At 37.5% G+C, this 16,008-nt stretch overlaps 1 protein-coding gene across 1 annotated transcript in view; it reads right to left on the bottom strand.

Annotated features, from left to right (window-relative positions):
- Nucleotides 1–2,369, bottom strand: part of LOC122797701 (potassium voltage-gated channel subfamily H member 8-like) — a 1,282,601-nt gene extending 1,280,232 nt beyond the window's left edge. The window contains exons 1-2 of the mRNA XM_044066236.1: nt 2,309–2,369; nt 1,977–2,210 (exon numbers count right to left, since the gene is read on the bottom strand). Coding sequence (XP_043922171.1) covers nt 1,977–2,210; nt 2,309–2,369 — 295 coding nt within the window. The remainder of the gene's footprint in view (nt 1–1,976; nt 2,211–2,308) is intronic.
- Between the last annotated feature and the right edge of the window lie 13,639 nt (nt 2,370–16,008).

Raw genomic sequence — 16,008 nt, forward strand, 5'->3', positions numbered from 1 at the left:
CTCTTTACAAACCTATACAATACAAATATCTCCCCTCCTACGTAACTTTATAACCTTCATTACATCTATTGAAATCTTTACAAACCTATATAATACTAATATCTCCCCTCTTACATAACTTTATAACCTGCATTACATCTATTGAACTCTTTACAAACCTGTACAATACTAATATTACCCCTCCTATATAACTTTATAACCTTCATTACATCTATTGAACTCTTTAAAAACCTGTACAATACTAATATCTCCCTCCCACATAACTTTATAACCTTCATTACATCTATTGAACTCTTTACAAAGTTATATAATACTAAAATCTCCACTCCTATATAATTTTATAGCTTACTTAATTATTTCTGTTAAATTCATTACAATCCTTTCTGTACTGAAATGCAAGATTACTAAATTTCTTTGCAATCTTTTCCCTTATATAGTATAACTCAATTTACCTCCTTCAAGATTTGAGAGATACCAGAACTGTATAGAGTTATAATTATGTAAATACTTTACTGTATATACCTGTCTTCCAATTATGTTTATTTTTCCATGCAACTATTGTTTTTCTGAAAAAGTCCAGAGATGCACTTGTTAATATAAATGTACTGACTTCCACTGAAAATAGGCTCAGCAACAAATACAAATAAATAATGAATGAACTGGTTGAAAAAATGAATCTTTGTAATGAACGGTCTGTTTAAAAGATTTAGTACAATTGGAAATGCAAGAAAAAGTTAAGAGAAAATACTTAACATTTTGCAAATCATTTGCTGTGCTTAACATTATTTAACTGCAGGCTATATACCTGGCAATGCTACTTTTATGCATTGCTAATTTTTAAATGAATCCTCTCCAATAACTTATTAATTATCCATTGAGGTGGATAAAACGATCTGCTTTGTTTGTAGTATCCTGTCCATTTGTATTATAACCACACACAATTATGACAATCAATGTTTTGAGTAGGAAAAACAGTTAATTCAGAAATCATATTATAATAATTGAACAGTATAAGTATGCATCATCTTTGTAGTGTTTGTTGTGATGGATGATGAAAGATTACATATATAAGCATTGCAACCAAAATTATTTATGTCACACTGTGATATGCTGTATGCTTGTCATGCAGTTTTGAGTTTCCGTATTTAAATCATACTAGTAATGTCTTATTTTTGCCAGCCTCCATCAAAGGGTAAATCCAGTTACTGTTCTTTGTTGTACTTCCTCCTTTTTAGGTTTTGCAAACAATGCTGGTGGGGGATCAATGCATAAACACATATGATTTTCTCATTGCTGCAATCTTTCTTCCAGTGATAAGCTGACACTAGAAACACAAGTAAAATGGCTGCCTAATTGTCTAGACTGGAGCTGATTAAACAGAATAAGGAAGTTCTCTGGAAATGTGTATACCTTTGTTCATTTTGAAAGATAAGGTACACTATTGCTGTGTTTGAGTTAAAGTTACGATGCAGGCATGGGGTTGATAATATTACTCTAGCTATTAGAAACCATTTCTTTATTTACATGTTCAGTTTGGGGTCCTGGGAAGGTAATCATGCAGTAACATCAGAGATGCATACCGTCTGTGAACAGATAAATTATGAGGCATCCACTGGGTAGGAATGCATCAGGTGCTTAATAATCAAGGAGCCTCACTTATCTGTCATCTTTGAGGTGAAGCAGATGTACATCTAATGCACTTTATTTTCTGTTGGCTGCCTGATTTTTTCAAGTGCTTCTTATAAATTGAAGTGCATGTTCACTGACCAACTTTATTTTTTTACTGTAATAGTCATTAATCACTAAGCTAATTATTGCTATAATTTGATTATTATTATTAGTAGTATTGAATGAAGTAGCATTGTTCAAACTGGGTTAACAATTGCCATGGTAGAAAATAGACTCTAGTCTTTAAAATGAAACTCTGAAATACCATTTGAACATAAATATGTATTTCTCAACAGAGTATGACTTACCAGTCTTCTTGTAAAAAATAACTTCAGCTTTGAATTCCCGTTTTTCCTCCAATGACTTTTCTATTTGAAGAATCATCTGCTCATTTGTTTCAGTGCCATATAAAAATTTACAGCTGCAGCTTTTCTGCATGACTTCAGTCCGTGCAAATCCAGTAAGCTCACAGAAGCCATCTGAGCAGTAAACTATGGGAAATCCCTTTGCCACCTGAGCATTTGCAAGGATGAAATTGCTGTCTAAAAAAAGAAGACACAAGTAGAACATTAACTAGACATTCAATTGCACTACATTTAAAGCAGATCTGTGCACATGGCATTTTGTATTGCAAAATTACTTTCTTGTTTATGATAGCGAATGTATTTAAAAAAAATGTTATCTCTAACACTGAAACACATAGATTACAGTACTCTATATTTTACATGAAAAGAAAAATAAAAGATCAGCAATACACTGTTTTCTTAAATGTGCTCTTACAATAAACCTGACAGAACATTTCATACTTTACAAGTCACGATTTCTGATGTGAAGTTTACTGTTGATGTCAATTGTTTAGAATTTATGCAAAACATAGCTGATGAGTATATACTATAGGATCATTGGAAGTTACTAGCCTAAAGGCCCAAAGGCCCATACAAGCCTAGGCAAATGCTACCCTTATTTGCATGATCAGCACCTATAGTCCCTGTCCAAGAGGGACATAGGTGGAAACCCTGGGGTGAATTTATGGTTACCCTTCCAATCGTTCAGACTGTGTTTGAAGAGGGCCAATGAGGTGTTCTGTTTCACATGAAGTGAGAGTCTGTTCCAAAGATGTGCTAACCTCTGGGAGACAAATATGTCCCTCCAGCAGGTTCTATTAATGACACATACCAGGTTAAGGTCTTTTGAGTGAGTAACCTGTGTACCATTTAGCTTGCGGATATGCAACATTTGCAATAAAGCAGGGTCAGAGATTGCTTTATATGCAAGGCAGAGATCACCTCTGAGTAGTCTGAATGAAACAGAATAAAGTGACAGTGATTTCAGATTATCCACATAGGACAGATGCTAAAGACTTTCAGTTTTGCTTGTGAGGAACCTTTGTGGTCTCTCCAGTTGCTGCAGGTGCTTGGAAAGGTACATACCAAAAGGGGCATTGTACTCAATTATTGGCCTGATGAAGGAAGACCCCGGCACTCTTTTCATTCTATCCCTGTATATAAAAAAGTTTACCTATCAGCAGATCTTTGCACAGTGCAGAAATGTCAATAGGTCTGCTATATTTAATGGAGGGCAAATTGATTCACGTGCATAGAAGTTTGCATTTGTGTAGGTGGTTGCCTGAGTGCTTGAGTTGTGTGTGTGTGTGTGTGTGTGTGTGTGTGTGTGTGTGTGTGTGTGTGTGTGTGTGTGTGTGTGTGTGTGTGTGTGTGTGTGTCTGTCTTTATGTCTATTTGAGTGAGTGTGTTTTTGCAGGTCTATATGTGCAACTATATATCAGAAAAAGTCATTACAAAGAAATAGAAAATAAAGGCCTGGACCTGGATGTTTTGGTTATTGGTAATGAATCTATTTAATGTGAAGAAAACTTCAGTGTGGAAAGAAAAGTAGAAATAAAATATAAGATTGAAGACTGTATAGTATGAGAAGTTGATCTACAACTGTTAACTCATTAATCATACTAAAAAATGATATTTTATTTGCAGAATGTCTGAATGTTTGAAACACAAAAGATCCAAGTAAGTATGCTGAGATGTGCATCGATCCTATTGAGAGTACTGCTACACTTGACCAAATTCATAAAGGTTACCATGAGCTGTACATGATGGCTACACCTCCTAATAATCTTTTTCTCTTTGGAGACAGTGACTTTTCAGCAAAGACATGTAGAACCATGTCAGGCTATCTTTACAGCAATGCTACATCCTAATAAGGCAGTTAGGGGGAGAGGCATATGTCAATTAGCCATGTGTTCTCCCTCCCAAGAACTGTCTCTGCGAAGCCATTTACACATCAATAATTTCATAGAAATGCTTGGCCGTGTAGATTAGCATGGACATACCTTTCTATTTTTGGTAGTGGCCATGTTCATCCATTACAGTAGAGATAAGTACTGGAGAGTTTAGTGGTAATGTAGGGTTAGGAGGTGTGTGCATGGGGCTGCATGTGTGAGTATGTGTCTACCAGGAAGATATCACTAAGGATCTAGAACAGTTACAAAAAACAGTACCCTGGGTACCTGATGGCATTCATTCAGACACTCAACCATTCATCTACCCAGACACACACAAACACACACGCTCACACATACCTAGTGTGTGTGTGTGTGTGTGTGTGTGTGTGTGTGTGTGTGTGTGTGTGTGTGTGTGTGTGTGGTTAGTTGGATAGGGTTGGCTGTCCTAATTCAACATACCCCTAGACTAATAAACACAGACTGTACCATTGGGTGGGTGGAAGCACAAGCTGCCGGGTATAATATTTTCTTACCTTAATGGCACTTAAAACAATATAGGGATTGGGAGTGGGGAACACTATACAAGAGGGATACCCAATATGGTGAGCCTTAAAAGCATATAAGTCAAATACAAGGTTCATGAGGCAAGTAGACATCAGAGATATTGTTAAAAAGTAACAGAAACACAAAAATATGGGGGGAAGGGATTTGAGCCATGCACCATTGATACAAGAAACCTCTGCACTAGTCCACTGTGCTATCCAATAAATTAGAAGAGTTGGTGCTTTTTATGTAAATATACTGAGTATATTGGGCATCATGCAATGCCTGCAACATGCCATGCCAAATGGGGGATGGGGTGGGATATGTTAGACATAACTCCCCACATCATACACTTTATGCCCTAACATGTATTTACTGTAAGATATGAAGTGTAAAACTCAAATGTCTGGCATTATCAGGCTGTCATGCGTGCTTACTTAAGCAATGGAAAAGGAAATATTGTGGACATACCAATAACAGGAGCAGATAAGGGTACGTTGGGTCTGTGCAGGTCTACTTCTAAATTTTGAAGTTTCAAAACATTGAATTTCTTATGAATGAGACCTTAAGATAAAAGTTTTCAAACTTCAAAATTTAAAATACAAAATTACAGTTACGACCCAAAGTTCTTGCAGCTTAAAAACGATATCAGTGAACATGAAAAGCTGAATGAACACCACGGCTATAAAACCAAGACAATTTATTCGTACAATATGGACAAGCGCTTTCACGTAACTAAAGTATGCTTCTTCAGATCCTTATTTAAAACAAAATAAAGCCATCATTTTATATACATTCACATGACCAAAAGCAATCAATCAATCAATTAATTAAAATTAACCCTTAAAAGGGAAATCCCTAACCTAACTATTTCAAAGAACGTGCATCCAAAACAGGCTTAATGTTAATATTATTATTCAGCCCTGGTGTTAGGTGTGCCCTTAGCCTAAAAATTTATTTTAATTCTATTTTCAATAAATAATTGTTATTATTAGAATTAAATAATGTTATTAATAGAATTAAAATGGATTTTTAGGCTAAGGGCACACCTAACACCAGGGCTGAATAATAATATTAACATTAAGCCTGTTTTGGATGCACGCTCTTTGAAATAGTTAGGTTAGGGATTTCCCTTTTAAGGGTTAATTTTAATTAATTGATTGATTGCTTTTGGTCATGTGAATGTATATAAAATGATGGTTTTATTTTGTTTTAAATAAGGATCTGAAGCATTTGTTACGTGAAAGCGCTTGTCCATATTGTACGAATAAATTGTCTTGGTTTTATAGCCGTGGTGTTCATTCAGCTTTTTATGTTCACTGACAAACTTCAAAATTTAAATAAAAAAAAAATAAATAAAAAACAAGAACATCTTTTTTATGTTTTTGCAGGGGGGCAAGCCCCCATGAACCCCCATACCCCTGCCAATTAAATATACCAATTCCAAAATTGCACTACAGCGAGGAAAATGGTAAATGTACCGTTCTGCGCTGAATGGTGATCTCCATTTAAATGGGTAAAAGTTTCAAAACTTCGACCTTATAGTCTTGACCATAAGAAATTTGATGTTTTGAAACTTTGACATTTAGTAGACCTGTCTGTGCATGTGTGTGCTGTACTCTGTGCTTATGCATGTAGGAAAGTGACAGACGGGGGAAGGGTGCTTGTGATTACATAATGCAGCCACCACAGTTAACTGCCATAGCAAATGCTGATCTATACACTTTGCAGTAGTTAACTACCATTCATAGACATGCAAATTAGCTGATAATGAGGTATTTCCTGATAGTGGCTAATGTGTCTATGAAACACAGACTACCACATCGTGTCACCAGGTCCTTTTCTTGTCAGTCTGTCCTGCCTGCTGGAGTTCTTCATGAATCCCTGGGACTGCGAATATTGCAGCTCATTAAAACAATCGTTTGATGAAACCATGTTTCTTTAGATCTACGAGGACAATTATGTTGTTTGTCCCAAACTTAAAACAAGAATTTTAGATAAGTTAACATTAGTTCATTTATGTGACAAAATGATTTTGTGTACTGTAGCATCATCTCTGAAATGGGGTCTATATCATATGAGCGAATAATACAAACTGAGAACACTCATAATATTGAACGTACTGGACCTCAAAGTGCTTTTCCTGAGATCACGGTACAGTGAAGAATGGGATATTTGCCCTTTCCTCACTGTAGTACAATCTCAGAGTTGGAAGATATATTTAGTGAGGGAATAGGAAGTTCGAGGTCTGGTATGTTCGATATTATGAGCGTTCGCAATTTGTGCGATTTGCTCATATGATATAGACCCTCTGAAATGTATTATCTACGTTGGATGATATTATTGTAAAATAAACAGTAATATGTGCAAAATATTAAACACACAAAGTCAGGAAAAGAAACACTAACATACCATATGCATGTATTTTTTAACAATCATCTTTCCAACTTAATTTCAGAATTAAACAGAAGGTTCAATTTAAATAAGAGGATTAGAGTAATGATTAACAAGACCCACCATCTGGAACCCAGTGAAGATGAGTGTTGCATTTTTATGATTTTTCTCCTTGTGCAATCTAGAGTTTGGAATTAATATCTCTTTTTATCTGTATGTATAAAATACACGCGCACACACACACACACACACACACACACACACACACACACACACACACACACACACACACACACACACACACACTTCCATACCTATGTAAGTAATCCAGCAGTTGATGTCTATCCATTTATCTATGGATATATCCATGTCTCTGTCTCTCTCTCTCTCTCTCTATCTATCTATCTATCTATCTATCTATCTTGCTGTGTGTGTAAATTTGGGGGGATGAAGTTTGCCTTCAGATCAGGGATGCAGGGGCTTACATCCTTGCAAAAGCAAGTGTTTTTGTACTTTGCCAGATTGGATGTGGCAGATCTGATCAGTGGCTTGTCAAATTTACTGACTGAATTATCATCATCAATCTCCTTTTGTCTACTTTCTGCATGGGGATGGTGGGGGGGGGGGTGCATTAACAGTTGCCCTGTCTCTTGATTCAGTACCACACACATACCTTCACGTGTCAGCAGGTCTTCTCCCATAGAATTCATCCATCCCTTTGCTCAAGGCTCTCATTTCCTCTTGCCTTCTTCTTTTCTGTTCCAAATCTTCTTCGACTGTCTTCTGCTTTCCAGCACATGCCCAAACCACAGTAATCTGTTCTTTCACTGCAATTACAGCACCTTGGGCTTCAGGTCTAATCTATCATTTTTTTCATCTGCCCCATAGTGTGCATCCTACCATCAATCTCAAGCACTTTATCTCCAAAACCTCTAGTTTCCTCAACTGCTCTGCTTTCATTGCCCACGTTTCTGTACTATACAGTAGTGGTGGTCACAAGACTGTTTGTACACCTTACTTTTCAGCTTTTTTGGCATTCTTCTGTCACACACTACCACTGACACCCTGTGCCAGTTGGCTGTGACCATCTGACTCTAGCTTTGAACTCCTGATTCAGATTTCCTCTCTCCTCAACCACCCCTCCCTGATACCACAATTTCCCTTCTATGTCCATTTTAGCATCCCCTGTTCCCTCCATTTACTAACATACAACTGTCTCATCTGTACTCAGTTTAATCCAGTATGCCTTCAGTTTTGCACTCCATTCCATATCCTTTGCTGAAGTTCTTGATCAGAGAATGTATGTAATGCCATATTGTCTGCATACCAAGGCTTTGTTGATCTATGCCCTCTGACCTGTTTGCTAATATAGTCCGTCATCATTATGAACTGCAGTTTACTGAACCTCAATGAACTCCCACTTCCACTGGGAACTATCTGTGAGTCTGAACACTATTTGTACTTGTGTCACTAGGTCCTTGTACATTTCCCACACTAAGTCTGCCAGTCTTTTTGGAACTTTGAATCATCACAGGACTATCCAGATCTGCTTTCTTGGTATGTTGTCTCCAAGTTTAGTAAATGCCTACTCTATCTTCATATCTTTCTTCTTCTCAACTAACTGACTCCCTTCAAACAGTGGGTATGTTGTGCTGCATCCTGATCTGATTCTGATGTGCTGATCTACCATTTTACTTTCTAATACTCTGCGTGACAGGAGTTTGATAGTTGTGTACTGCCCACTTGTGAACATCTGCACTGTCCTTGTAAACTGGCACTTGAATGCTTACTGTCCAGTCATGTGGCAGACTCCTTTCTTGTTATACTGCTTTGAGTGCCCTCTAGAGCCATTTCCCCCCTACTTCACCCAACATCTTGATCATATATGCCATGACCTTATCTCTGCCAGCTGCTTCCGTGATTTCACTTTCCACACTGCTGTTCTCACTTCTTTTATGGTGAGCTTCTTTCATCATAGGCTGTGTCTGTGGCAATAGAGCTTCTGTGGAATTTTTTTTATTCATTATCTGCTGGAAGTACTCCTTCCATCTGCATGTTGTAGACTGGTGAGCAGCTTGTTGTTGGCATCCTTATGAAGGGTGCCTGATGGCTATGTTCTTTATCTTTTTGTCTTTGTCTTGCAGCCTGAGTTTCTTTGTACCATCTGCTGAGTCACTTTCCGGAAGCTGGTAGAGTGCATCAGGTGCCTTGTTCTTTGGTATTGCAGCTGCTTTCTTAGTCTCATTGCCAGCCAACCAGTACCTATTCTTAGCCTGGTCCATTTTTTCTATCCCACACTTTTTCCTGTACTTCTTGTAAGAATGAAGCCCAACATTAGTCACTATATTTTTGATACAAGCAGTTGTAATTCTTCATGTTATCTTTATTTTCAATTTAACATGTCCCATATATTTGTTTATAGTTTAGCAGTTTTGTTTTTGAATTTATTTTGTTGCTTTGTAAGGTATACTAAGCTTGAAAACTATTGTATAAATAACATATTAATCAATTAATTGATTGATTTGAAAGTAAAGTACTGTGTCCAGAAAGATAAAACTGAAAAATCCCAATCGGTGCATACTTGAAGAGTAATTCTGAATGAGAAACATCATTTATAAACATTCATTTTTGTCTACGGGTACTGCAGTAGTAACTTTACAGTAAATGTTTTCTAAACTAGTTTGTGACATCCATAAACCATTTCTGGATATAAATGCCAGTTTGTGTAACAGCTGCAGATACTAAGGCTGTGATTGGCCAGGACTTTAATATAAATTATGCAGAACATACAATGATTAAAAGCTGCACAGAAATATTTTAAAAATATGGGTTGCACAAAATGCATTTCTTTTACTGTATGGCAAATGCAATAATGTTCTGTAGTGCAACACCATTTACTATGTTGTAAAGAACAATGCTTTATTGATGCACTGTGTCTAGGCTTGTTACAACATGTATATATGTATATCCCATGTGTTTCGTAAGTCTATGTTCATAACCAGTTTGTTGGGAAAGCTAGAATTTATGGCCTTCAATAACGAGAGGCTCAAAACCTTTTAATTGAAATGTCACTGGATTGGTTAAAAATTGATGGTACTGGGATTCTACGCTATGATGGTGGACTGCTAGCTGCATCCAAAGACAGCTCTTCAGATCAGATCAGAAAGTTGGAGGCTTCTTTATTTAGCTGGAGTGCTTGTTTGACTTGCTTGCTGTTCTCTATCTGTCCGTTGCTGATCTCTGTCTGCATTTGATTTTTTGTTCTTTTGAAGATTTAAGAGGTTTTGGCTAGGGTCAGTTAGAAAATAATTCCTTTGCAGACAGTGAATAACATTCAGCTAATTAGTGGGAAGAGCTGAGAAATACAGTAGCATTCCTCATTTAAGTAAAATATTTGGAGGCGTCTTTATTTAGCTGGAGTGATGGTTTGACCTGTTTGCTGTTCTCTGCCTGACTATTGTTGATCTCAATCTGCATTTGATTTTTGCCACCCACCCACCCAACTATTGTTGTAGTTTTAAACTTGGCAGCTTCTGAATTGCCCGCCCCTACTGTAAATCTGATTTTGGACAGTCCCCCCAGTCCCGTCTCATCAGTTCATTCTACTGAGTACTGGGAGATCAGTTGGGAAGGCCCGCCCCCTTAGTCTATTACACTTGAATTATCTTCTTTTTCCTTCCTTCCTATTTACTTAAAAATGCACTTTATTCAGCTGCTTTTACTGTACTTGTGCTTCTTCATACTTTTGTTAGTTTATTTTGCTTTTTGTTGCTTGTTCTTATACTGTTCAGTTGCATTTATTCTGCTGCATCTATTACTGCCTGTTAGTAGCCTAATCACTTTGTGACTGTTATTCTAAGCCTCTTAGTTTTGCTTTAAGCACTTAGGCTTCATACTAGTTTATCTTACATAAGGAAGATTTGTTGCCTATACTCTTGTGGCAGGGGAGATAGCTTACATCCTTCTAAGTTAGGACTTGCTAGTTGAAGGCTTATTGAGTCTGTTATTTTAAAAGTGTAATCGTTCTGATGTAAGCACTTGGGTGTCAGGCCAATTATTTTACATTAGGAAGATTTGTGGTCTAAACTCTTGTGGTCTAAAAAGCCTCTAAATTTGAACTCCCTCATTTTATCTTCAAACGGGACATACTTTAATTCTAAAGACACTTAACATATTTAATTCTGACTACTACAGTGGACGTTACTAAAAGGGTTTTCTACCCTTTATTATTCCTCAATCAGTATAAGGAAATTTCAAGTACTGGTATTTCCTCTACTTAGGCAGATCTCAAGAAGGGTAAGTAAAAGTGTTGTATATGCATTTCTCAATTACAACTTTAGGGAGTTTTTTTTTTTTTTTCCACCTGTCTCCATTTCTTTGTGACATATTGCACCAAAACACAAATACCATTGAGCCAAACCCTTTACCTTCATGACCAATCACACAGGCATTCAATTTGATATAGGTGCATTCATCTCACTTAAGTACCAACCTGACCCAATCCTAAATAACCCTTTAATGAAAATTAAACACTACGAGCTGCACCACCATGCAGCTCTCCTTGGAAAAGCAGCACACACCCTCCAATTTTATGTGGCCACTTTCTTCAGCCTATCACATATATATATATATATATATATATATATATATATATATATATATATATATATATATATATATTGTTCTCCCAAGATATCCAATCAAAAGCCAAAAAATCCAAGACTAGTTTACTGGAGTATCCAATCTCAAGGCCTCAATTCTAGTGATATAATCCCAACCCTTGCATACACTCACAGGAAATCATTGTCAATTTTAACAAATGCGCGGTGGTGCAGTGGTAGCGTTGTTGCCTCACAGCAAGAGGTTTTCCTGTTCGATTCTAGTCTGGACCACCTACTGAGTGGAGTCTGCATGTCCTCCCCGTGGTTGAGTGGCATTCAAAAGACATGCATAGAAAGAGCATGCCTTTGTTGAAGGCTGGGCATCGAGCTGGCACCTTGGCACCTGTAAAAAAAATCTACTGCAATCATTAGTGGACCGGAGTTCCGCTGTGGTGACCCCTAACTGGGAAAGGCTGAAAGAAGAAGAAGGGTTCTCACACTAACAACCAGTCAAAAATCAGATAATCTATACCAATTGTACTAATTATGCAATGGAACGAATAGCTCCATCCCAGAGCAAGCCCACCAATGAGTCATAGGCTCAAAGGTACAGTAACCAATGAAAAATGCGTTATCAAAAAGGGATATGTATGAGCCATCTTGTCTGACTATGGCTGTTACATGTATAAATAAATATATACATATATATATATATATATATATATATATATATATATATATATATATATATATATATATATATATATATATATATATATATATATATATATATATATAAATAATCACAAATGTCACACCTGTTTAGAACAACAACGTTTATCTACCTAAGTTTTTTTATTACGAAATAAAAAGTTTTTCGTTTCTTAATTTAATAAATGTATAAATTTAAAAATGGCCTGGAACTGCTTGGAGTAGACATTTAGAAGTTGGATTTTTCTTTTTCTTAATATCAGAATCAGCAAGTATATTTACATCTGGATTTTGGATCTATTTTTTGAACTGCAGACTCATCCTGTGCCATAGGACACTGTCAGCTTGTTGTGCTGCCTAACCTTAATAGCTCACGTGTTTTGCTATCAATTCAAATTAACACCAGTGGCAAAAATCTCTCATACAACCAAAACTAATCTTGCAAAGGCTGTCAGTGACACTTGTACCATGCCTACTGCAAAGGGTAAAGACCATATAAAACTACTTATGCTGAGGCACTTGCAGGTAACTTTCCTAAAACACTAAGACCTGCTGCACAGTACAATCAAAGAAAGAGTCCTCAGTCATCACATAAACACTCCATTGAAACACCACCCAGAGCTACACATAGTAACACTGTATCCAGTGCCTCCACTGCTAAGCCCTTTGGCACTCAAATCATTGAACCACAGGTGCCAGTATGATTTTTGTCATAGGCCATGTGGGTGTTAATGACCTGAGATATACCTCCCTTGACTATATGAAGTGAGACTTGATCGAGCTCAATGATTGTGTGTCTCAGGCAGGTACAAGTCTAGCACTGAACAGCCTACTACCTTCTCCAAGGATGCCAAACTACCAACAGAAAAATGATTGATTTTAACTGGCTTAGCTTCTGATGTCATTCCACAGGGGTACAATATTTAACAGACTGGAAAGACATGGTTGACCGACCAAGCTGCTTTGCTAGGGATGGTCTCCAATTGTCCCCTCTATGCCTTTGGATATTGGCAAAGAACTTTTCAATCCACATAGTGCCCTTTTTTAGGCAATGCCAAATTGATAACCCTACTGACTTAACTGAACCTCTGAAGGAATATCTGAAAGTGATACAGCTCAATGATAGAAGTCTTATCAAGAAACTAAACTCCCTGCAAGCCTTCCTCTACATGGAGAATGTAGACATCTGTGCAGTAACAGAGATATGGTTTAAAGTCACTGAGAGTATCCCAGCAATACAAGGTTATAATGCCTTTCACACCTTTAGATCAGCTACTGTACAGGAGGGAATTAAAGTTGGAGGAGTGTCAGTCTATATTAAGATTAATCTCACATCAAGATTAGTTAAAGTGCATGACCCACTGCAACTCATTCATGTGCAACCCAACATAAACAGGATGCAGTACCATATCCTTGCAACATATAAGTCCCCTCCATATCCCAGAAAACACATACTACCTATCTCAGTGTACTAGAGTCCCTCACCATTCAACCCAATACAATATTCATGAGGGATCTCAACTAACCCTCTATAGATTGGGAATCCTACACCACTTCTAATGCACAAGCCCATCAATTCTTAAACGTTGTTAATACTAACATCCTGGAACAGTTGGTCCATTCTCCTACCAGGGGCACAAATATCCTTGAACTTGTACTCACAAACATGGGGGTCCAATGTTCCTCACTCAGTGTAATATCTTCTCTCATCAGATCTGATCATAAAACAGTTTTACTTAAAATAAAAATTAAATCGGGGGATCCAGCAAAACCAAAAAACATTAGGAACTATTCCTAGGCTAACCTCTATCAACTAAGCAACACATTGGCTAAATTCCAAGCACTCCCAAACCCAGTAAACACCACAGAATACACTGAGCTATTTACAAAATCTCAGTACAGCCATACTGATAGCTATATGGACTGAGCTGTGTCTAGTCATATTAAGAATAAGACAATTACAAGAGACAAGCCACCCTGGTGGAATCACAGTATCAATTAGTTATACAACAAAAGAAAAAAATCTTGGCCATGCACTGGAGGAACAAAGCCATACATACTTAAGGCCACCTAACCAATCTAAACAGGCAGCTAAGAGGGTTAATTAGTACTTCAAAGGCTAAATTTGAAGAAAAAATAACTTCTCAGGCAGGGACAACCACAAAGCTTTCTACAGTTATATCTGCAACCTCAGAAGAAATACACAATAATGCACAGAACTATTGTAAGTGGCATCACCACACTGAACCAGAGACTATTGCCAACCTTTTAGCTGAGAGGTTCAGCTCAAATTTCTCCCCAAATCTGCCCTATAGTCCAAAGAAATACTGCATAACACAAAACCCCCAGCCATTACTAGAGAACAGGTTATTAATAAACTTTCCAAGGACAAAAGCACTGCATCAATGGGCCCTGATAACATCCCAGGATGTTTAATAAATAGCATGAAACAGGACATCTCTGGTCCACTTGAATCACTTTTTAACAGGAGCCTTAATTCAGGTTTTGTGCCCAAGGAATAAAAGATGGCTACAGTCATTCCCTACACAAACGAGGTTCAACCACTGTTCTGGGTAACTACAGGCCCATAAGTCTTACAGCCTTATATGTAAGGCCATGGAAAGAATCATCTTGGACATGATAAATGAGGGCACTGGAAACCTGCAAAAGCTGGACCCATCACAGTTTGGCTTTGTTAAAGGAAGAACATGCGCTTTTGATAGAATACCCTACACAGGCATTATAGACAAGCTCAATAATTTAGGTAAAAACTCCTTTATTACCCTGTGGATAGCCAACTGGCTCACTGATAGGACCCAGGAGGTCAAAATAGGTGAGGTCAGGACCCAGGAGGTCAAAATAGGTGAGGCCATCTCCACCAAGTGGCCAGTCACTAGCAAAGTTCCCAAGGGCTCGGTATTGGGCATGCTCATTTTTGGCATCTATTTCTCTGAAATGGAAGCAAATGCTGAAGGTTTATGGCTGACTAAGTTTGCAGATGATTTCAAGCTTGGGGTTATTATCAACTCCAAAGCAGATACTCATATTCTTCAAGAAGGTCTATTCTTCAAGAAGGTCTATGTCTAACTAATAAATAGTGCCAAAGCCATGGTCTTAAACTCAATGCTAAGAAACGCAAAATTGTACCCTTTGGGAAATCAACCATCCTACCTAATTACCATGTTGATAATACACTCCTAAGGAGTCGACTCAGTGGTCAGGGATCTGGATACACACGTAGACAGTAGCCTTATCTTCATCCACCAGGTGGCCACAGTGGTGAGGAAATCCTTTTCTGTTGCACAACTTATAAGAAAGGGCATGGTATCTAAGTCCAGAGAGGTAATTATCCCACTGTACTCTGCCCTTATCAGACCAATCATAGAGTACATTACTGCCTTTGGTATGTACCTTACCAGGCATATGCAGCAACTAGAGTGACCTCAAAGATTCCTTATAAAAAGAATACATGGTATAACAAACCTGCCTTATGCAGAGTGCCTTAAAGCCCCTTCCCTCTACACAGTCTGCTATAGATTGCTGAAGGGTGATCTATGGCTCGCTTGCAAGGCATCAGCAAACCCCACAATTATGAAGTTCCTACATATTTGCAAGTCAGAAAGTACCAGAAATACAAGGTCTAAGGACCTGAATTTTGTCTGTGACATAAACAGATCATGCTAGAGAGACAGATATGTATCCAAGAGACTGCACCTCCTATGGAACAGGCTTCCCATCCATGTGAAGATGAGCTTGTCTATTACTGAGTTTAAGCACAACCTAGTTATGAAAAATGGAAATATGTCTTTATCAAAGAATTTAATATATATATATATATATATATATATATAT

This window comes from Protopterus annectens, chromosome 3.part1 (assembly GCF_019279795.1).
Source record: "Protopterus annectens isolate FY-2018-M chromosome 3.part1, PAN1.0, whole genome shotgun sequence".
NCBI classification, from domain to species: Eukaryota; Metazoa; Chordata; order Ceratodontiformes; family Protopteridae; genus Protopterus; species Protopterus annectens.